This window comes from Polistes canadensis, unplaced genomic scaffold (assembly GCF_001313835.1).
Source record: "Polistes canadensis isolate GaletaPanama2010 unplaced genomic scaffold, ASM131383v1 scaffold_128, whole genome shotgun sequence".
NCBI lineage: Eukaryota > Metazoa > Arthropoda > Insecta > Hymenoptera > Vespidae > Polistes > Polistes canadensis.
The window spans coordinates 368,453-392,683 of record NW_014569675.1 but is presented as its reverse complement, the minus strand read 5'-3'; the positions used below and the strand labels follow the sequence as shown (position 1 = coordinate 392,683).

At 26.9% G+C, this 24,231-nt stretch overlaps 5 protein-coding genes across 13 annotated transcripts in view; 1 reads left to right on the top strand and 4 right to left on the bottom strand.

The window, feature by feature from the left end:
- LOC106788167 (metabotropic glutamate receptor-like protein R) overlaps nucleotides 1-3,123 on the bottom strand; it is a 16,523-nt gene extending 13,400 nt beyond the window's left edge. Inside the window, exons 1-5 of the mRNA XM_014751186.1 lie at nucleotides 2,998-3,123; nucleotides 2,619-2,718; nucleotides 1,706-1,825; nucleotides 1,421-1,592; nucleotides 1,214-1,330 (exon numbers count right to left, since the gene is read on the bottom strand). Of these exons, the coding sequence (XP_014606672.1) occupies nucleotides 1,214-1,330; nucleotides 1,421-1,592; nucleotides 1,706-1,825; nucleotides 2,619-2,678 (469 nt within the window). The 5' untranslated portion in view covers nucleotides 2,679-2,718; nucleotides 2,998-3,123. The remainder of the gene's footprint in view (nucleotides 1-1,213; nucleotides 1,331-1,420; nucleotides 1,593-1,705; nucleotides 1,826-2,618; nucleotides 2,719-2,997) is intronic.
- A 3,106-nt stretch (nucleotides 3,124-6,229) lies between these two features.
- Nucleotides 6,230-15,383, bottom strand: LOC106788186 (UHRF1-binding protein 1). Of its 7 annotated transcripts, none has more exons than XR_001381871.1 (19): nucleotides 15,145-15,383; nucleotides 14,600-14,801; nucleotides 14,277-14,468; nucleotides 13,978-14,203; nucleotides 13,726-13,892; nucleotides 13,471-13,630; nucleotides 13,137-13,394; nucleotides 12,814-13,053; nucleotides 12,554-12,580; nucleotides 12,035-12,127; nucleotides 11,723-11,904; nucleotides 11,406-11,643; nucleotides 10,122-11,323; nucleotides 9,902-10,036; nucleotides 9,347-9,358; nucleotides 8,355-8,708; nucleotides 8,128-8,275; nucleotides 6,461-7,193; nucleotides 6,230-6,382 (listed from the first exon to the last, which is right to left on the bottom strand). XR_001381871.1 is itself a non-coding variant. In XM_014751214.1 (19 exons), the coding sequence occupies exons 1-18, from the start codon at nucleotides 15,186-15,188 to the stop codon at nucleotides 6,823-6,825; spliced, it is 4,251 nt and encodes a 1,416-aa protein (XP_014606700.1). In that variant the 5' UTR covers nucleotides 15,189-15,383; the 3' UTR covers nucleotides 6,230-6,571; nucleotides 6,783-6,822. The 7 variants fall into 7 exon arrangements, 6 of the variants coding, with proteins under 6 accessions (XP_014606700.1, XP_014606699.1, XP_014606701.1 ...); XM_014751214.1 differs by having other exon boundaries at nucleotides 6,230-6,571; nucleotides 6,783-7,193; XM_014751217.1 differs by lacking the exon at nucleotides 6,230-6,382 and adding an exon at nucleotides 7,824-7,846 and having other exon boundaries at nucleotides 6,974-7,193.
- A 492-nt stretch (nucleotides 15,384-15,875) lies between these two features.
- On the top strand, nucleotides 15,876-18,274 carry LOC106788183 (nucleolar GTP-binding protein 2). Its single transcript, XM_014751206.1, has one exon. It carries the CDS (start codon nucleotides 16,009-16,011, stop codon nucleotides 18,223-18,225), a length of 2,217 nt encoding a protein of 738 aa, XP_014606692.1. The 5' UTR covers nucleotides 15,876-16,008; the 3' UTR covers nucleotides 18,226-18,274.
- LOC106788184 lies at nucleotides 18,231-20,341 on the bottom strand. Its single transcript, XM_014751207.1, has 2 exons — nucleotides 19,551-20,341; nucleotides 18,231-19,226 (listed from the first exon to the last, which is right to left on the bottom strand). The coding sequence occupies exons 1-2, from the start codon at nucleotides 20,041-20,043 to the stop codon at nucleotides 18,475-18,477; spliced, it is 1,245 nt and encodes a 414-aa protein (XP_014606693.1). The 5' UTR covers nucleotides 20,044-20,341; the 3' UTR covers nucleotides 18,231-18,474.
- Nucleotides 20,342-20,833: 492 nt separating this feature from the next.
- On the bottom strand, nucleotides 20,834-24,189 carry LOC106788182 (glucosamine-6-phosphate isomerase). 3 transcript variants are annotated; one of them, XM_014751202.1, is made up of 6 exons: nucleotides 23,841-24,189; nucleotides 22,842-22,996; nucleotides 22,479-22,763; nucleotides 22,009-22,367; nucleotides 21,778-21,859; nucleotides 20,834-21,288 (listed from the first exon to the last, which is right to left on the bottom strand). In XM_014751202.1, the coding sequence occupies exons 2-5, from the start codon at nucleotides 22,963-22,965 to the stop codon at nucleotides 21,782-21,784; spliced, it is 846 nt and encodes a 281-aa protein (XP_014606688.1). In that variant the 5' UTR covers nucleotides 22,966-22,996; nucleotides 23,841-24,189; the 3' UTR covers nucleotides 20,834-21,288; nucleotides 21,778-21,781. The 3 variants fall into 3 exon arrangements, with proteins under 3 accessions (XP_014606688.1, XP_014606690.1, XP_014606691.1); XM_014751204.1 differs by lacking the exon at nucleotides 23,841-24,189 and adding an exon at nucleotides 23,811-23,826; XM_014751205.1 differs by lacking the exons at nucleotides 21,778-21,859; nucleotides 23,841-24,189 and having other exon boundaries at nucleotides 20,923-21,288; nucleotides 22,842-22,965.
- Between the last annotated feature and the right edge of the window lie 42 nt (nucleotides 24,190-24,231).

The window sequence follows — 24,231 nt, the reverse complement described above, 5'->3', positions numbered from 1 at the left end:
TATTATTAATATTTTTATTATTATTATTATATTATTATTAAAATTATTATTAATATTATTAATTATTTATTATTAATTGTACTAATATAAATTTGCGCAATCTGGTCTTTATTATTGAAAAGCAAAATGAAAAACATACGTTAAGAAACGTTTACAAAGAGTTGGCATCGTCAATTGGCATCAACTCTGATGCTATGACATCCGCCAAATACTTTGAACGCTTGCCCTAATGCGATACAATACGATTCTTTTACGAACGTTGTACTTTCTCTCAGAAAAGTGCTATTGCTTTTACAGAATTTGTCAAAAATCAATAATTCGATAGAATTGTCAGAATTGTTGTTTTTCTATGTCAATTAGTTTGATTATAATATCTTAATGAGAAAAATTATCATATAGAATTGACACAAAATTCTTTCTTATCTTTTGCCACGAAAAAACGAATATACTTATTATTATTAATATCGATCATTGGTAGCAAAAAAATATTTTCTCGTTATTAATATTTATTATTTATTATTTATTACTTTTATTTTTATTGTTATTATTATTATTATTATTATTATTAATATTATTTCGTTTTCCATCTCCGTGTGTGTGTATACGTGTGTGTTGATATATATATGAATTAATTCATAAATGAAAAACACAAATATCTGATAATGGATATAATTTGTTATATGATTAGAGAAAATATTATTTTGCTGTTAAACCAATGAGTAAGAAAACCGACCCATAATGCTGTTATCTATACACTTTAACAGCTTTTAAAACCTTCTATATGATGTAATACCGACAAATGGAAAGGGGAATCTTGATGTTTGAGGCTGAGGAGTTTGCTGCGTATGTATTGGTGAAAACGACGTTTGTTGAAGAAGCGAAGAATTTTGTTGGTTTTGTAGAGGGGATAAAGATTGACCAGGAGAATGAGAATGTAAATTTGGTTGATGTGGATAAGTTAACGCGTGATGACAAGGAGAAGGCTGCGAATTCTGTACCGATGGCTGTTGTACATTCAGATTATTTGTAACAGTGATGTTACTAGGAATGCCAAGACTATTAGGAACGTTGTTCGGGATTGTCAGATTGTTTGGAATGCTGAGCGCGTTTGGGAGATTCAAATTTGTCTGCAGGCTGGATGGAAGGGAGAGAGTACCTGGTGTAAGATAATGTACATTGAAAGATGGACGGGGGGGCTAGTAAAGCCTCATACCTTCTCCAAATTTGACGATAAGAGGATCGACGGCTGGACTACCAATGAAACTGCCAGCTTCACTGCTTCCCCTACCTTGATCTGATTCTGCACTGCTTGTGTCGTACTTTGCATCATCTGTAAAAGTTAATACAATTAAACTTAACCTACATTAATAACCTATAAAGATAATAAGTATCACCAATATTTCCAAGACATTAAACTCACCTTGACGATTCACCCAATCCTGATTAATGGGTTTTGACGTCACTTCAGTTGCTTTGACTGGATTAATCGGATCATATATAGCTCGGACATTCTTGTGAAGGAAGGGACAATGCGGTTTCCTGCATCCACTAGGTTGTGTCTCCCAATAGCATGGAATTGATTTGCGGTTTTTCTAAATATCAAGCAAACAAATTAATAATATTCTATACAGGGTAAAAAAGTACTAGAAGAATAACAATTACTACTTAATGAACCAATGGAAATTTTAAAATAATACATGCTTACTTTCAATTCCATATGCCTAAAGCTACAATGCTCGTTAAGGCAATTCCCCTGCTGCCAATAGGAGCACATTGTTTCGCAACCCAAAGCAGATGGTTCATGTCGAAATGGACAGAGATCACCCTGTGAAATACAAGATAATATAAAATAAATGAAATAGCTAAATATTTCATGAACAATAATACAATTTATATATCTCTTATTTATAATCCTTTATATATATATATATATAAAGTATATACGTATATATATGATATATATATATATATATATATATATATACATTTATAAATGCTTACAGTACTCAAAAATTATATACTGAAAGCAAAATGATAATCTAGCTATTTCTTGTTTATTGTATGATGATTATCATTGTATTAATTAACAGTTTACCAATACCTGACAATTATATTACATTAAGAAAAAATATTGTTAATTATTAAATATCTGAAATGTTATAAAAATCCTATATTCCTGTAAATATTATTATTATTATTATTATTATCATCATTAATAATATTATTATTGTTATTATTATTATACTTCATCTACTCTTAATTGAACAATAAAATAGTTCAACATTTAAATATACTTGATAATTCGTGAAATAAGTACAGTGCAACGATCGCAATCGATCATGTTTTACGCTACATTTTAACTATTGATCTTACAATAAACGAATGAAAAACAGTATACTTGGTTTAAATATCGAATAAATAAAAAAAAATATAAAAGAAGAGGAATTTTGCGAAAGGGAAGTATCACACAATATGGCTTCAACATGGCCGACCTAACCTTGCGAGGTTTACGAAAGTTAAGCAATATGGGAGAACAATCGAAAAAGTACTCTTTTTTAACTATGATACTATGAAATATGATAATTATTAGTTTAAAAGGGATGAAAAAGTGAACTTACCTTTTTGCATGTAGAATAATAGAAAAAGTAGCAATCAGTGTTCTTATGACTGTGCTCCATTTGCAAGAACCGATAAAACGATGAGTGATCGTGTTCTTTGCTAGAAAACAAATCAAAATCAAATCGTTATAACTTCTGTCTGCTAATGAATAACCAAATAAAGGAATCAAAATTAAAATTTAAAAGATATCGGATACAATAATGTTACCATTTAGTACGAAACATGATTCTCAAACTTCTGTGCTTTCGTGCTGAACATACAGCAGTTGTAATCTTACTGGGGTTAGATTTGAATTTAACAGTTTCGATAGTCGTTGATGTTTTTCATACTTATATTTATCTTTTTTCTAAATGTTTACAAAGCTATTCTAATACTTACGTTGCTTATAATACTCCTCGTGAGTTCTTTTTTGCCTCCTTGCTGTAACCGACACACAAATCACACACACCGATTCGGGTAGTCAATTTCGACCGTACAACTCTGTCGCCTGGGCGCTGATGGATGCGCGCAACGAATAGTTCCGAACTTACTCGACATGTCCGATCTGTTTTGGCGGGTAAATCAAATACGTTTTCATGAAAATTTCTATAAAATCATTACGTTTTATAAAGAATCACAATATGTTATACATTATTTTAATAAACTCTACGTTTATTTGATATATTTTTAATAGGAAAGTGTAGGTTATAGTATTATCGACATTTCATTGTCAGTAGTTTCTTGGTTTTATTTGTATTATTATTATTTTTTATTTTTTTTTTATTATTTTTTTATTCTCTTTATTATGCCTTTAAAACTTCAAACAACTTTACATTATCGTCACTTTAAAAATGTCCCTTTTCTTAAATATATATTATGTCATAATAACCAAGTGATTCTTAAGTGCATTAAAGTACACAAATATAACAAAAGCAGTGTGAATATGAAAGCTTCGTAAAAACCATTTGACACAAACCACTTTGAACGTTAAGTAAATATATATTACCTTACACTATTTTAGGACTGATAATAATATACATTATTTTTTGTTTTTTCTTTTTTGTTTATGCGAAAGTAATTCCACTTTTTACCCTACAAAAAAGTAATAACATAATAATATTATTTGATGATAATAATAGCGGTCTAAACAAAGCCATGTATTATTCTATTTTGGCGCATGAATTGATACCACGTAACATACTCTTGGAATTTGATTAATATTTTCATTGAAATTATCTTAAGTTAGTTATTATATATATATATATATATATATTTTTTTTGTTTTCAAATTTGTGTAAAACAATACATTTCGTAAATTATGGCTGTAGATATCTTGACATTATTTTGCATTAACATATTTTTAAACTAATGCAAGATATCAATTTACGAAACATACTTTTATTTAAAGATATACTATGTAAATTAGATATTCATACATACATACATATTTATATATATGTATATATATATTATTTAGGATGGCTACTTTACTATGGCTCTGAAACAACTATAAACAATAAACAATCACTCGCTAGTATACAACCTTTCTAATTCAATTTCTGTAGCATAAAATAGATTAATGACTGTATGTACAATATCTAAGCACATTGAATGTTCTAATCAATTATTACAAATTAATCTAAGATTCCTTCATTGATGTAATCATTTGAATGTACAATCATATTTAAAAACAGTATCGACTTTTTCCCTCATCAATGTCTCATCACTATTTTAAAATGGGCAATATAATCATTCCGATTATAATATTATTCGAAATAAATAACAGTCAATGAGATGGATAAGGCATGAATATAATAATTCTAAAAATATAAAATTAAAACTATGCGTTCACTAACTCTGATAATACGTATTGAATAAATTTCAAAAATTATTAGACCTCTTACTACAGTAAAAAATATTGTCAAAACGATATTACGCAGACTGAATGCTCAGAATTATTAAACTATATGAATATTAATTAAAATTCATTATCAAATCATATGGAAGAAATCATTTTTGTATAGTATAGTTAATATAAAATAATTCGTTAAAAATATTAATGAAATTATATAGGTACAATTGTATCACATCGAATATACTATATATAACGAAAGGAAAACAGTTATTACAGAATATTATTATTACATTTATCAAATTATAAGTATTTCCAAGCATTCCCAATGGACTGATTTCATATTGCACTCACAATAATCTATATTATAGATTAATTTTTATATGTATATAAATTACTATATAAATCACTATACCACTCTCTGACTATTTTGTATTATTGTACATGTTATGTATACATTAAAATATAGGTCGAAATAGTAGAAGATTTCCAAGTGTGTAAATTTATGTATATGCAATTTTAAGCATAAATATACACACACATTTCTAATTATTTTTCTTATAACGTAATTGCATAGTAAAACCTAACTCGTAAAACTGAATTTAAAAGTACATTTACATTTTTCTTTTAATATGATATATACAATTATTAATGACATTATTTGCAAACAATCATAATTTTAAAAATCAAATCTAAAAGTGTATTTTATTTTCGTATCTTTCTTAATATGGTGTTACAACATTTATGTTGCAAATTACATAAAATATTTATGATTTCAATGTACTAAGCATGTTAAACATTTGAAATAAATGAATTTTGTAATAGTTGATATGTACTTTGAAATATATGTATATATATGTATATACATACATATAATTAAAAATAAAAAAACATTTCTAAATTATAAATTTTTTCTGTATTTTATGCATATACATAATATAGATTTATTTTAATAGCTTAAAGAAAGACAAAGAAAATTTGTATTTATGTATGAAATAAAATGTTTTCCAACTACTTTTCTTATTACTGCTTCGCTAGAAAAATATATTATTACTTTCTTATCAGGGATTGACCAGCAATCTATTTCAAAACTTGCATAAAAACACAAATAAAAACTAACAAAAATCCCAAAACATATGTATATACATATATTAACATTTCTATAGTTGAACACAGTTTACTACTTTATTACAGATACGCATATAACACATCTACGAAACATTAAAAAGTAACATTTTAAACTGGATATTACGAACCTTAGAAATATAACTTATATTTATCCTCATCTAATATTTTTTAAATAGAATAAGAAGTAATATAGAAAATTTTGTAAATATTAAACAGTCTTTTGGGCATCTGGAATTATCGTATTTTAAGATATTATCTTTAGTTTTCATTGCTTGATGCATATTAATTTAAATATTATAAAAAAGAAAAGATATATTTCTAATCTAAATGAAATACAATATTTATATCAATTTAATATAGTACATTTATAAATTACAATAAAATTTTATCTATACCAACTATATTGCACTAGAGAAAATGTTACTATTGTTGTATAAAAAAAAAAGTAAAATATAAACAAACGATATATAATATCAAAAAAAATATTTACTATTCAGTTAATTTAAACCAAAATTGCAAGGATATATAATCATTCAATAAACCTTACAATACTTTTGTTTAATTACAATTCCTTGTAAATAATAATTTTACTATGAAACGTATATTTGATTATATCTATAAACATAAAATATATTCACATTACGTATACATATATATAGATATCTTCCATTATCTTTTCATTTAATAAAAATGCCAAAGAGACATTAATTATTACGATCACTTTCCCCTTTTTGTATAAAAGCAAATATGACATTTCATATATGATTAGACATATATATATACTTACTGCCTCATTTTATCATCCTGCATTTAAAATAAACGGCAGTTACTAGCATTATATATGGCAGATAAATATAGTACAATTACAATAATTATAGTTACAAGTAAAGCCACATTCTGGAAGAAACATTCCTATCATCATAATCTGGGACAAACACAGATCTGTTTATGGCTCTGATTGCAATCAATAGGAGATTATAGCCTTTTGAGGAACTAAAAATATAAAAGTTCATGTACTCTTCCTGTTTGTTTGTTTGTCTTTTTTTTCTCTTTTTTGTTTAATATAAAATAAAAAAATATAATATATATATAACAAAGACCTACAAACTATTTTTGAAAATCACTATATGCATTTCTCACATTATAAAAAAAAATAAAGAGATATATATATATCTCGAATATAATAATAAAACTCATGATTTACCAGAACTGCAACATTTAGAACAATTAAAACAGCCAGTATGCTATCTCTTAATAGACCATGATGTTCTATTACTACCTCCTGGTCCATTACCCATAATTTGATTTTGAAGCTCCGTTATTGTTTCTCGTAATACTTGTTTTTCTTTAATAAGTAGTGCGATATTCTCTTGCGCAGAATTGTAATGAGTTTTAATCATATCTGATTCATCCTTTATACGTAATAATTTTGCATTTTCTTCCGAAAGTTTTTCTAAAGTTCCAAGACGTCGTTTGAGCTCTTCGTTATCAGATTTCAGTTGTTTACTTGTTTGTCTTAAAGAATTCAATTCTATTTCACGCTCTTCGTCTTTAGAAATTTGATTGTTACCACTTGGATTTAATTTATGGGAATTATTCTTATCCAATATAGTTACTGTAAAAATGAGAAATGTTATTTTTAATATATTCATATATTTTTTATCATCGAATAATAATGTGTTCGTAAAAAAAAAGAAAAATAAATTTTTTAATACATAGACATCATGTGTCATATTATCATGAGGTAAAAAATTAAATTTCTTTTGATGTTCTTACAATATAATTGTTGTCTAGCTCGTTCTATCATGCTAGCTGAATAAATAAAATAAAAATCAGATAAAATACTATCACAAGCTAATCTTGTTTAATTTTAATTCATGCTTGCATGTTTTAAAAAATGACAAAATGTTAGTTTATAACAATTATATATATTAAAAATAAAAGAGATAAAAATATTTAAAAAATAATATAATTATAATCAAGTAATATATGTTATTATTTATATTTATTTTGTAATAATATTTCAAAGAAGCGTTTATTGAGTTCAGATTTAAAATAAATATTGATTGATATATATATTTTTATTTTACTTGAAAACATGCTTGCTAACAGTGCAAACCTATTAATATATATTTTCATATATTATGACTAGATATACAGATATATAAAAAACTAGCCTAAGCTGTGCTGAAATAAGCAACAAAAACTAAAGCTGATTTTCTAATTGTGTTATACCAATGCTCACATTCGAAAGGCCTTCTGAGTGCACTGGACAATTACGCAATATATAATATCAATTTTTTGAAAACAAAATCCTGCCACTTGCATATAATATATAAACCTACATAAAAATAACATTATATTTAATTAAGCATATATTATTTATTTACAAAGTTCACTGGGGTATATACATTATATTATACTGATGAATGATAAACTAAATATGAAATAATGTCAATATTATAACAACATAAAAATTATATATGCGATAGATTGCAAGTGGCAGTAAAAACTTATTCTATGCATTAGTTTATGTTTTTTTAACTTACCAATTGGTTCAATATTAAAGGCACCACTTAAATCCCTTCCTATTCTAAGTTTTGATATATTTAATTGTATGGGAATTGGACCTGGTGACGTTATATTGTTTGGAGGCCGATCTTCATTCAAATGAAGAAATATTCTTTCCAGATATACCTAAAATAAATATAATCATTTATATAATATCTTTGAATATAAAAATAATTTTAATAATTAATAAAATTTATTAAATTACCTGCATTGGAATAGGTTTAGGTATAATTTCATCCTCTGCTAAATCCGCTAAACCTGTAACAGAGCTCATGGACAGTGTCATAGCTACATCAGTTACATTAATTTCCAATTTATCTTCAAATAAATCCATGATGCTCTGCTTGTCTAATAGATTAATATTATTGGCCTGCTCTTTGATTATTTTATTATCTTCCAATGAATTATTAGTACTTTTAATACTCTGAGAAGCTTGGAACAGTTTCAATGAATCTTCTTTATTTTTTAAGTCATGGTCTAAGCGTAGTTTGATGCACGTTCTACAATCCGAATCTGATGGTAGTTCAGTCCAACCTCTTGATCGAGAGCTGAATTTAGTCTAGTAAATAAAATATAATAAATCAGATTGGTGCAATGAGTACTTTTTGTTTACAAACACTGACTTTTCCTTTCTTATATAATCCTAATAATAAATTGGCTACATTATCATAAAATAAATCAATTAATAATTTAAAGAGTTCAAATAAGAGAGAGAGAGAGAGCACATCTCTTCAAGCATAGTAACACATAAGCTTACATCGATTAGCACAAACATATTATTATCGCATTAAAGCATATAGCTGAGATAGAACAGAATGTAATTTTGTAAATCATAAATTAAACAATATGAGAAAGATAAACGTGCTTTTATTTAAAAATAAAGCAGCAATGTAAATAATTAATTATGTAATAAAGACTATTTTACTTGAAAATTTCTTATCCATATACATTGATTGAAATTACATATTATGTAAATAATCTACATTTATTTCAGCACACAAGCATATTAAACATTCAAACTTTTTTGTCTAATTAATTTAATACCTAATTACAATTCATATATATTTTCAACTTCTTAAAATGAATTTATAAGTTAAGAATACAAAAATTCAAATTCATACTACCATATATTTTTATAAAAAAATTAACATGCATTTTTAAATATTTAAAATATGTATGAGAATATTCTGCCAATACCTTTCTCTTGACCTGCCACAAGTGCCACATTAAAAACATTCACAAGAGAAGGAGAGACGCGAAGGAGAGATGCATGCAAAAAAGTTAAAAGACAAAATTTATATCAATATGTATTTAAATACATGAGTTTATATAATAATATAAGACATAATAGTGTGTATGGCACACATTAACTAAACATTGCATATGGATCTACGCAAATGCATTGTTTCTTATATCACTTTAATTCATATAGAATTATTATCATACGTAATTCTTATTAACGAATAAAATATTCGAAATATAAATGTTAATTATATTAGTAAATTCGCTATGAAAAATAAATAGATCACAATCACAAAGAAATACATGTATATTAAAAAAAAAAAAAAACAAAATAATATTATCCCAAAAATATGTTCGTAAAAGTTGAAAAAAGTGTTTAAGCTTTGACTAGAGAAAATGTTAAAATTATGTACTTATGCTTATACCCACTCAATTGAAAACATACATTCTTGTGCATAATCAGAGATAAATGCGTATATTGTTTAAATTAAAATGATATGTGTATCTTACCTGAAATTCGTCCCATGGTATAGATGGACATTCGTCATTTTTTACATTAGATACTTGAACTTTTATCGTTGAAGAGTAACCGGAAGATTGTGTAATAAATTCTACTTTGGATAATTTAAATGTAGTAACAGATATCTATAAATAAAATACATATATAATGATGTAATAAACAATAATATTATATATGCAGATACATATAAGATAAAATAGAAATATTTACTATATCTTTTCTTTTACAAACGCTGTCAACAGATTTTTCACTTTGCGTATCTGGTGTTTCTTCTACAACTTCGCTTGCCTCTTCCACAGCAGTTATTCTAATGCTATTATCAATCGCAAATATTCCATCAGATTTCTCTTGATCTTGAAGAGTAATTAATGCATAATTTTCACTATCCGAGCTTAAATCACTCCTCATAGATACAGTATCGCTACTACCATCCTCAGGTGATGCTTTTAAAGCAGAATCAATGGACGTCATTAAATTACTAAATCCTTTTCTCATGGAAGATAAACCAACGTTAAAATTATTTTGAATGAAAGGTGTATTTGATATCAAATCTGGTTTGTTATGTTTTTGTATGGCATCACCTCCTTGTTTTAACGATAAACCTTCCTCTTCCGTAATCGTATGAGGTTTTTCATGAGCGATATTCGTATGAATATGTTCACGTTTATCTGGATTACCATTCTGTTTAAACGTAACAATAGGTTGTTCTATTACAACAGGATGTGTAAAATCCATTGACATTGATGATATTTCACTTTGCGGTGTTTCAACATCATTGCTTGTGTTCATTTTCTTAATACTAAAATCAACTTTTGCACTGACTTGTGTAGAATTATGCCAAGCTGAAGATGATCCAGCAAAATCATCTGCTATACTAGATGAATCAGGTACAACGGATTCCAAATCTCCACCGGAATTTTCTTTTCCAGGTGTATGCGAAGGCATTACAAATGTCACCTCTATTTGCGGTATTAATGCACCAATTATTAATGAACCACCAGATTCGACATTCAATATCTTATTTGAATCAATAGCTAAATACGTAGTCAATTCCGATAAAACTTCTGACAATCTTAATAAAAAAAGATATTGATAATGATTTATTTGTACGCTAACTAAATTGCTTATATATGCAAGTCCATGAATATCTGCAGTAAACGTGTTTTCTGTTTCTGTTACTGGTTCTAAATTCATATGACACCAAAATGTTAAAGGAAATGCATCGAAAAATGGAACTGGACGATTTTGTCCTACTGCCCTTGCACCAAAAAAGTCACCCCAAACTGGCTCTAAATTGCAACACCATACATCTTTCGCTTCTGTCCATAAAAATTCACGATGTAATTGTCGAATTAATTCGTTAACTGAATTACTAGTAAAATTTGATGGAGCAGATCTAATATTATCTGTACCTGCACACAAAAGAACAAAAAATGTATTAACAAATTAATTTTTATATAAAAGAATATAAAAAAAGAACTTGAAAAAAATTACCTGCACAATGCGCTAAAAATTTATCAGTCACAACATGAAAATCATTCTCTTTGCTTGGAAATTCAGCTCCAAAAAACATTTGACCCATTTGAAACGTATTTAAACATTGTGCTAAGTCAGCTCTTGAAGATCTTTCCACTGATCGAACATTTGTAATCGATGCTCTAGAAGTCTGAATATGCAAGGATTTAGGTCTATCTTTTTGATTAGGATAATCTTGCTGATTTTCAAAAACTATCTGAAAGTAGTTATTAAAGCAAAATATTAGAAATTAAAATATTCTTTAAAGAATATAAATTAAAATATAAAAGACTTACCCTTGGAAGAATAGCTTCTATCTTTACATCAAAATACATCATATTTTTTAAATTTGATGGTTCATTCTTTTTCATTAGTGAATGGTGCAGATTTAATAGAAAAGAATTAAACCAAAGGCAGGAGCATATATCGAAGTTAACTTGAATTGGGTTTACTTGCACATAAAATTTTGGCGGTGGTACTGCAACAAATGAAATATATAAATTGTATGTACATTTGTTTTTACATTTAATTATATAATATTTGCAATCATTTTAATAATCAACAAAATAAAAAAATAAGTATATTTTTATACATTTACGTATTCTTACATGGAAAAGTTATATCTCCAGGATAATAATAGTAGGTAAATTCTGCATGAAGAATAGTTAAATCTTCGGGAAGACAGAATCTATCTCGATCACCTAAACAAAAATATCGATTTAAATAGAAAATGTGTGGTTTGTATTTTTATATATATATATAATATTCATTTGTAGTTAACATGCTATGCATGCTGAATAATCCCAAGTAAAAATATAGTTTATCTAACAAAATTGATAATATATGTTTCATTGCTCAATGTTTCTTGTATGCATAAATTACTAATGAAATGAAGCGGCTCTGACATGATAACTAGAAAGAACATAGTAATGAAATAAATGTAATTTATTTATGATCGTATATATTAATGTATTGTTTAATTAAATTATTTTATGAAATTGTAGACTAAGTCAATGTATATATTTTTGTAATTACAAAAGCAAATTAATTTTGTAATAAACTACCTTCTGAGTAACACTCAGATGTTACATAAAAAACAAGCACACAACATTTACTTGGTATTATACCTGATAGACGTTTTTTCCTCGTTTGAGCTATACAATTACCAAATAAAATAATTAATAATGCACTTTCAAAACTAAAAACTAGAATTATCATAGAGCATAATTATGTATAAACTGTATTACAATAACAAAAACTTTGCTCTTGTGTTTTTCAAGAAAATATAAAAATCCAATGCTTTATATTAATTTATTCTATATTGAAAAGAAATAATAAACGCCTGATATATTTGAAAAAAAGAAGAAAGAAAGTAAAATGGTAATACCTGTAATAAATTCCTTTGGTACAGGCTTGCGTGATGCGGTAGTAACTTTGAACAATGTAAAATCATCAATTCTAATGATAATACAAGTTGTCATTAATTTAGCAAGCTGTTCGAGAACATAATTTTTCACTGGATTTCCGCTAGAACCTTGAAACTTTTTCTGTTCTTGAGATCCCACATTTGCACTCTGCGATTGACTACTTTTTTCCAAACTTTCTCCAGAACCTTTTGTAGTACTGCCTAGATCATTTGAAAAATAAATATTACAATTATGAATATATTATAAATTTTGTCATTACGTAAATATACTTGAGCATTCAAACCTGTAACATTTCCTTGACTTCTTGTTAATGGAGAATGTTGTGTCCTACCAGAATCAATCAAATCCATAAATTGACTTCTAAAAGAACTCAATGATTGTTGTAACCATTGACTATGAGGTGTAGCATTTTCTCTATATTTAACCCAATCTTTTCTATCAGCCATTGCCAGATGATACGGATAATAATCAATATAGAACTTAACTAAAGATATTTGCAGAGCACCGCCATCCCTCAAATCAGGATGTAATGATCTACCTCCTATTGTGTAAATGATATTAATATGTGTTACAGATAATAATTACTATCTTATATAATAATATAATCTTTAACTCACCACCAACATCATCGCACAAATGAAGATCGATTCTTTGAGGCCAAAAGTGATAAGACGTTTCTACAACATCATATTTTGAAAATATTTTAGATATTGGCTTATTAAACTGATTTTTCGTTCTACTTTGTTGAGAAATTTGTGCTTGATATTCTGGTAAAACCTTGAAAAATGAAAAATACATAAATATTTCTTTAGATTCATTAGAAAAAATGTCTTAAAGGAAACTTCATGAGAAGTAATAATATTGAAACACACCTCTAACTTTCTAGCTGCTTTTGTTTTTCGCTCCAACATAGTTGCTTTTTCTATAAGACCTCCTAAAGAATCTATGAAATGTAATGCTGCTTTTAATTGAGAGTCTGTTAAAACCCATAAGAGATCATCTAATATGAGTATCAGTCTTGAACCCATGATGAAGCAATCTAATGAAAAATAATTATTTATATTATGTAAAATTTTTAATTGGCATTGTAAAACGTTAATAAAACGTGTCACAATATATTTCACCTGATATTCTTTTCTTTATAGTAATTAAACATCTCGCTTGGTTAGTAAGTAAACGAAGAGGCGTCAAATTAGTATCTTTAGTACTTTGAGCTTCTATTCTTACAGTCTGCCATTCTAATTCCTTAAAAATCAATAACAGCCCACGATCTGGATCTTTTAGTCTTGTTGTTCTTAAGTCACAACGTTGCCATGTAGCTGATTTAGATTCAACGACAATGCGATTCATCTATATTTTTTAATCAAGATTATTATATTCCATAATTATCACATATACAAATTATATACATAAATTTAGTTACCTGTACAGATGCAACAAAAGCAGGACTTTTAAAAGTAACTGACACTGTATTAACATTAACCGTAATGCCATCGATCACTTTATGAATAAGAGAATATTTTGTTGGGCCTGCATAAGATGACAGGCCTTGATTGGAAGACATATTCCTTAAGTCTTCACATGTTTCTACTTCGATATGAACTTCATCCAATTTCTACAAAAAAGTTAATAATAAAATTTTGTCAGATAAATTTTTTATCAAATTTCATTCTTATAAACATAATTTCTCTTTCTCTCTCTCTCTCTCTATATATATATTTTAATAGTATAAATAATATATATTACCAACAAAATAGGAACGCTTTTTAACTTGGTCCATTGTATACGAAAAGAAACTTTATTACACCAAGCACTTGTTAATCTTAACCATGATGGTAATTCTAATAAATCTGTTAGAACTATTTCATCTAATTCTAAATTAGTTAACTCTCCTTCTCCCTTAAACGCACTCAAATTTATTTTATCAGCTGATAGATTTTTAGTAAATCTGTAAAACATAAGAAAAATAGATCATTTTCTATATATATGAAAAATTTAAAAAGATTTAAATGATTGATAAAATCATTTAAATCAGATGAGTCCAAAATTGTTGAACAAAAAGGAATCAAATTTATATTATCCAAAAGACTTTTAAAAAATAAATATAATACTTCATTAATAATCAAAAAGTATAATTCCTAAATAAATATATAAATAAACATTGATTTAAATGTGTAAAACATTTCTAATTAATGTGTTTTTTTTCTATCATAGATCAAGGGTGGAACGATTTTATCTAACATGATATCGAAGATTGTAGAAAATAATGTAAAGCATAGTATTTTCAATACCTTGATAAATGTTTAAGTAACTGATTTTTAATAATCGACACCATTTTTCGAGTTTGTAATTAACATCTATGACGATTAATACGTCTAAACATGGTTAGTTTGACACATGGAGGAACAGATTAAAGAATTCCGTGCCAATGACTATCATGACCATAGACTCTTAGAAGACATAAGATCCTCTTCCATAAAAATTAATTTTTAAATATATATAGTAACACGTAGCTACGCTCTTTACAATATTTTCTTTTTTAATCAGAAAATAATTAATAATTTCACATTACATTAATAAAATTTATGAATAATAAATTAAAATAAATAAATATATATATATCTTTTCTTCCAAACGTAATTTTGTATGCAACGTGTTTAATAAATTTATTCAATATTGTGTATGGACATACACACACACACAATAAACACAGTTTAAAGATTAAAAAGAAATTGTTCGTCATTGCCACGTTGAAAGCAATACTCGTTTACAAAATTTTAAACTGATACGGTAATGCAATTGGTTAATATGTATTAAGTCATTTATTGTTATTGGTCTTCTCTTTTACTACGATTAATATCTGGTTTAATATTCTGCAAATAGTGATCCACTTATATAAAAATTATTGATCATTCAAAAATTTCGATTGTTTTCATTTAATGAATAAATTTTAACAAATAACAAATATACATTAATGAAAATTGGTGAATAGTTTAATATTTTATAAATAGCTCACCAGAGGGTGCAGTGTAATCAAATATGGTGAACACGCACGTGTAAGTTTGGATCATATAAAAAACCTCAACAATTTAATTTATTTTAAATATTATTATATTGAATATTAAAACAGAAGTGTTATAATTATAATATTGAAAATGGCTAAATCACGAGCAGATAATAAAGCTCCTCGGAAACAAGGTTTTAATCGTTCCGGGCATAGTATGAACCCTGAAAGACCAACTGAAGGGTTAAAAGGTGTTGCTAAAGTTAGAACTAAAGCAACTATAAAAAGATTACAAATGTATCGTAATCAAAAACCTAAACGTAATCGTGTAGGTAAAATTATTAGTCCAGCACCGTTTCAAGGTTGGCATGCATCTGGTACTATGTCCCGCGTTGAACCTTCTCAAAGATGGTTCGGTAACTCTAGAGTAATATCTCAAAATGCGCTTCAGAAATTTCAAAGTGAATTAGGAGCTGCTATGAGTGATCCTTACAAAGTAGTAATGAAACCTACACAATTACCTGTAACTTTACTTCAACAGAAAGCTGCAAATGCAAGAGTACATTTGTTAGATACAGAAAGTTTTGAAAGCGTATTCGGTCCAAAAAAACTAAGGAAACGACCGAATTTAGCTATTGCAACTTATGATGAATTACAAAAATCAGCTGAAGAGAAAGAAGAAACTTATAACAAAGATAAAGATTCTAAAGATTACGATCTGATTCGTGAAGATACTGGAGTACGCGACATGCAAAGGGATTGGGTAATGGCAGCAGGACAAAGCAAGAGAATTTGGAACGAACTATATAAAGTTATTGATTCTTCCGATGTAATATTACAAGTATTAGATGCGAGAGATCCTATGGGAACTAGATCTCCTCCTGTAGAAAAATATTTAAGAACAGAAAAGCCACATAAACATTTAATGTTTATATTAAATAAAGTTGATCTTGTTCCAACTTGGGTGACACAACGATGGGTTGCAATTCTAAGCTCAGAATATCCAACAGTAGCATTTCATGCTTCTTTAACTAATCCGTTTGGTAAAGGTTCTCTTATTAATTTATTGCGTCAGTTCGCTAAATTGCATGTAGATAAAAAACAAATTAGTGTAGGTTTCATTGGATATCCAAATACTGGAAAAAGTTCGATCATTAATACATTAAGATCGAAGAAGGTCTGTAAAGTAGCACCAATAGCAGGGGAAACTAAAGTATGGCAATACATCACTTTGATGCGTCGTATATATCTTATAGATTGTCCAGGTGTAGTTTATCCATCTAAAGAAACTGATACAGAAAAAGTTTTAAAAGGTGTAGTAAGAGTTGAACTAGTTCAAAATCCAGAAGATTATGTAAGTTCAGTTTTAGAAAGAGTAAAGGCTGAATATTTACGTAAAACATATAAGATCGAAGGTTGGACTGGTCATATAGATTTTTTGGAAAAATTAGCTCGTAAAAGTGGAAAACTTTTGAAAAAAGGAGAACCAGATATAACGATCACAGCACGAATGGTTCTTAATGATTGGCAACGTGGAAAATTGCCATTTTATGTTGCACCATCTGGTTTTGAAGAACCTTTAGCTAAACCTGCAACAACAGAAGAGGAGAATATACCTACTGAAAATGATGCAACCACTATCACTGAAACAGATGAACAAGAAGATCAAAGTATTCCATCTAAAGACTTGGCAAAAGTACAATTAAACGTAATACAAGATCTTAGAAAAATTAAAGTAGGATTGATGTACACAGGTGATGATGTTAAAGACATTTGTTACAATCAAAACGAATTGGAACAGTTAAATTGTAGTGATAATGAGATGGACGTTGAATCTTTTACACCAGATGTTAGCGACATAACTGATACATTAAATGAATCACAAGTAAATCTTGAAGAAAATTCTCAAGAAAAAGAAGAAAATATTAATGAAGAACATAAAAATGAAACAACAATGAATACAACTAATCCTGCTATGGAAGAGAATATAAATGAAAGTAACGGTAACTGTTCTGCAGCTGAAAGAAATACAAGTAATTCAGAAGATGAAAGAAATTCAGAAAATAACAATACACTATCTATAGAAAAAGATAATCTAATGCAAAGTGTATTTGATGCCATTGAAGATGACTATGATTCCAGTGACAGTGAAATGTTCAGTTCAAAAGCATTTTCGAGTAGTGGTACATTCATAGTGTCATCTAAAAAAGAAAAACAAAATAAGATTAATCATGTTAAATTAACAAGCAAACAAAGAAGAGCTATAGAAAGAGCAAACAAGAGAAAGAAAATAGGAAGCAATTTTTACGAAATTACTAATGTAAAGAACAGAAATAGAGATAGAAAGGTTCCAAAAATAAAAAAATAAAAATACTGCCTACATTTTTATTTATTGTACATTTGTAAAATATTATTAAAAATATCTTTTTATTAAAATTTTAAATAATACTTTGTATGTATATAAATCAACTATAATACCTTCAGTTAGTAATGATACAAATAAAATAAAAATTTAATACAAAAGATTAAAAGAATGGAGGGAAAAGAAATAAAATATGTAAAAAAAATGATTAAAATCGAATCAATCAACATTTAAAAAGAGCAAATAAAATTTCAACTAAATCCAATCGCGTTTTACGAAATATGATACTAGACTTTCTAATCTTTTAATATACATTTCATTACCTTCATAGTTCGCCATTACCTTTTCGATATTAGAGCTATTTAAATTAGTTTTATTTATATCGATAGTTAACATTTTGAGCATAAAACATAAGTGTATAAACTCTACCTCACAAATATCTAAAAAACCCGCGTCGAAACTTTTACGATTGTATGGTGCGACATCACAGTTCATTTTAGCTAATACAGAAATAAAAGTATCGTAATATAAATCGGTTAATTCGTCGAGATAATGTTCCCTAACATCTTCGTCTGTACTTGAATGTAAAAAGAACAATAATTCTCCGATCGGATTGGAATACATGTAATTTTGAAAATCGATGAATTTCACGTCGTCCACGTGACCATTTTCATCGCTATGAAACATCACATTGTTGACCCAAAAATCTTTATGGATTATTGTAGCCCATACGCCTTCTGGTTCAGCCAACCATAAATCGAAAAATTTATCAGATTTTAATACTGCAGCACATCTATCGTAATAAACTCGAGTAATTGGACTTTTTTCGATTTGTTTTAATATTGGTATGTAATACTCGGTAAATCCATCTTTTTCTAGTTCAGGACATTTACTACCTTCTCTAATTATGTCATATTCATCAGGCTTGTTATGTTTCATTGCAATACCAAGGGCATGGAATCTAGCTAATTCACGAATTGCTAGTCTAGAATGATCTAGATTGACGCCTGCGTTTCAAAAAAATTTATTTCAAATATTTTTATCAACAAAAAAGCTTATTTAATGTTATAAAACATTTATAAATATATATATATATATATATATGAATCTTATCATATTCATACTAATAATAATACTATAAAATATAAGATAAACACGATAATTATTACGATTCTTATCTTATACAGATAAAAAGCGTTTCTATAATTTTTTATCTTCGTACAATTTCATTTATTTCAGTCGTCATCCTTTTTTCTTTTCTTTTATTTTTTATTATTATTTATATATATATACACACACATTTAAATAGATACTTATTATCATATACTTACCTATATGTCTTTTACCAGTATAATAACCACGTGTTTGAAGATTCTCTAACAAAATAACAGCGTTGTCATCAAAGTCAATGTTAGGATCTAGGGATAAACGTAAAGCATAAAATTTGGGAATAACATCGATTAATTCACTTTCATCGATACCAAAGTCCCTTTCCAAATTTCTATAATAGGGTATTAAACGTTCATACATAAATGCTTCTTTTTTAAATGTGTAAGAACTTTTAAAAATTCGTCTTTGGAATTCGGTCGGTGGTGCCATTTTCGCAATCATATGCAAATTCTCATTTTTCATTTCTCCTTCTTTTTTAATGACAGCATCCACAGCCAAAATAGTACTCCCATAATTTTCTCCAGGCGGTAAAAAAGATGTGGTTGTGTAATTTTCAACAATTAATTTATCACCTAAAGTTAATCTTAACAATGGTTCCAATTCCCGTAATATTATTTCTTTTGTTTCCATTAAGTCCGTTTGCGTTGCTTCCATGATCGTTTAATAACAAAAGTTTGAATAATAATTTGAAATCTTATTACCACGAGTAATAAATTTAATACAGATAACGTCAATGTGTGAAAGAAATAATATTAAAGTATTACTATGAGAATGTTACACAATTTGATGTAATTATTTAATATAATTTTTTTCGTATTTATTTTATCTTGGTTTTTACAGAACGATCCGAAACAAATGATCTGTTGAATGTGACTAAATCATTTATCTACTTTTCTCAGGCAATATAGCAATCTCTCACTAATCTCCCATTCGTTCTATCTTGCGTCAAACGTTATATAGATGTGAAATGTTTCAATAATGATGTAACCATTATTTTAATGACGAATCACTTTCTGAGCTATTATACTTCTAATTTTTTTAAATTGGAATTAACTTTTTCTACTTTAGTTCAAATTGTGCTATAGTGTCAATTTTTTAACATCACATTTTGATAAAAAATATTTACATATTTATATATATATATTTTGTATTGTATATATATACATATATATACATAGCACAATGATGTAATTTTTATCAATGACATATTATTTTGTCAAAATTACATACAAAAGTATGAAATCAAAAGTATAAGAAAAATCATGGTCGTAAATATCTGAATTTGTTTAGTTTCTTGATAAAGAAGATTTATATATATATATGAAGTGACCCAGTTCTTTTCCGTTAAATTTTGCCAGTGTATCCATGAATAAAAATAAGACAAAAATACGGAATGACAGACTGAAGTTTTGTGGATACAGCATAAGAACACATTAACTGTTTATATGATATGGTTTTGATATTCATTTTTCTATTATTTATTAACCATTTTCTTTTTTTTAAACAATCGATAAATACATATACGTATTTGACAATGTGATAAAAGGATAAATTTATTTTATGAAAAATGGATATTAACAGTATAAAAATAATGCACTTTTTGTACAATTTAAAATTTTACATATATATAACATATGCATATATGTATGGATGTATATAGATGTGTGCAAATATGTATATATAAACACATAAAAGAGGAATACATAAGTAAACGATTATGACGCAGCATATTTGTCAAATATTTTACCATTATAGTCTGAACCGAAATTCCAGATCAATTCTTTCGAGTCCTTTTCACACATGAAGTCTTTTACATTACACCTTAGGGTATTGGTTATTGCATCAACGTAATCCATGGTTTGATTCTTCTATCAACTTGCTATGGATATCCCATAAATTCTGCAATAATAAAAGTACTATTGATTTAAAGTAATAAATTAATTATTATATTCAAGGTGTCCCAGAAAATGCAGTTCCATTAAGATGACAGGTTTATAATGCAAAATGATGTTCCATATAAAAGCGAAAAATTTAATTAACACGAAATTAAATAAACTTAGTTGACGAGGTAAATATAATTACAGATAGAACCCTGAAATAACCACAATGCATTTGTTTTTCTTCTAAATAAAGCTGAAAAATTTGATTACACATAAGAATTATTTTTAATGATTGTATGCATGTTAAATAATGAAACATGTAAACGAGATTCTTGTGTTAAAATAAGCAACAAGTTTGGCGGATGTTATCTGATGAATGATTAATGAAGACAAAAAAAAACATTTAAAATCACCAATGATTTACATTGAATGACCAATTTATCTAAAGGATATTTAAGCAAGGAATATTGTATGGCAATTATATATTAACGAGTATGGGAATAACTACCATTTTAACTGTCATTTATTGAACGACGTGGTATTGTATTTCCATCTTCTTCGATCAATTTACGATGTACAGCACTGAGACCCTGGATAGCATACAAATTCAAAACTAAACTAGTTAAGTAATGAAATGGAGTTATAGAAAGTAAAGTTAATGATGTATGTGAAATAATTGTCTTCCAGTGATAATATTAAAACATTTACGAAATATAAAAATAATTCTATATATGTGTACCTTAAAATATTTAACTGTTTTTACACGCAATTCCAAAGTAGCATCTTCATCGCATATTATTAATGTACGTGGATGTTGTTGAAATGCAGATACCGTCCACATATGATTAACTCCTTCTTCTATTGCTTTATAAAGAGCAAATGCTTTATGAGATCCAGTAATGAGTATCATTACTTCTTTTGAATCCATAACAGTACCAACACCAACAGTTAAGGCCTGTTTAGGAACTTTCGAGATATCATTTCCAAAAAATCTAGCATTCGCTTCCAATGTATCTATAGCTAATGTTTTAACTCTAGTACGAGATGCTAACGAAGAACCTGGTTCGTTAAATGCTATATGACCATCTGGTCCAATACCTATGTATGATAATATTAAGAAAGAATTCATATTATATAATAATAACTCTTGCTATAAGTGCTAAAATTTATCCACTATTTAATTTATTTCACTATTTCTCGTAATAATACCTCCGATAAAAAGTTCAATTCCACCAGCTTCTTTAATATTTTTTTCAAAATCATCGCATTCTTTTACAAGATCAGGTGCATTTCCATCAAGAATATGAACATTTTTGGGGTCAATATCTATATGCTTAAAAAAGTTATTATACATGTAATAATGATATGATTCTGGATGATCTCTTGGTAAATCAACGTATTCATCCATATTAAAAGTCTTGACATATTTAAAAGATATTTTTCCAGCCTTATAATATTCTATTAATTTCTTATACATTCCCAGAGGTGTACCACCTAAATATATAGTAACAACAATAGTAGTAAAAATTATAAAAATATAGAAAAATATAAAAAAAAGTAGAAAATAGTTACCTGTAGGAAGACCAAGAACAAAATATTTGTTTTCATTAGGTTCAAAATCTTTAATTCTTTTTAAAACATATTTAGCAGACCATTCAGAGACATAGTCTACTGTATCACAAATTACTAAACGCATTGTAATTCTTTATACGTTATACAGATGATCACTGAGGAATATAAATAATAGTATTATATATATTGATGCATTATAAAAGTATGTTTCTTTTTTCTTTATTAACGTATCCGCTACCATACTATAAAAAAGAGATTTTAAACACAGCCTAGACCTTATTTTTTGTGTTAATTATCATCACAAATGTATCACAGCTCTCAATGGAAATCGGTGTGTCACAAATATGTGGCATTGATAGCGAACATGTTAATATAAATATATTTGCATATGTGTTTTTATTTATATATTATATTGTCATTTTTCTTATAAATATTAAAAAAGATAAGAAAAATACAAATGATTTAATAAATAACGGATATTTTAACAATTAATACACATTATATATGTACTCAATACAGTATAATATAAATTTATGGACATTTCAGTGATAACAACGTGGCAATGATCTTTTATCTCTGATTAAAAAGTGCATACCATTGTTCTGCTTTAAGGTTTACTAATTCTATTTTTTTTTTAATAAGATTTTGGATATAAAAAGAAACTTAACTTTTAAATGTGAAGAATAACATTGAAATACAGAAAGATTTTGTAGATTTTTATAATTATAAAGAAATTTCCAAAACATATTATCTATACACATAAAATATTTGATAATATTAAATTTAGATTAAATTAAATATATATTTTATATCGATCCTTATGTATTTACATAGTTTCACTTTTCAAGGGCTAACTTCTAAAATAATCTTTTAAAGATTACGTCAATTATAAGATGATATCTTAAATATATAAATAAATAATTGTGAAATTGTTTAAATTGAATTTGAAAATATAAAAAAATTGCTTACGAGCCTTTGTTATACGTTCTTTCTACTAACCTTATACGTCTCCAATCTGCCAGTCGTAAATCACTAAAAAGATACACTATTAATCAGCTGATAGTTATAATAAAATAAAACACTACTACACTAGCAGAGGATTACTAATAGATTGGTTAAGTAACGTAAGCAATAAGTACGTGTGTTAAATTTTTCATTAACGCTATCATAAAAGAAAGTACTTGATATGAAATATCTACCAATGAAAGAAAATTAATTTTAATGACAACCAATGATTGGACCTACGAAATATAATAAAAAGAAATAACTAAATTAATTTATTTAATTAATATTACACAAATATATTATAATATATGCATTTGCATAGATAAAATATTTTAGATCTGTCGATAGTTAAAATTTAAATGCTAGATAAAAGTAAAGTTCTATT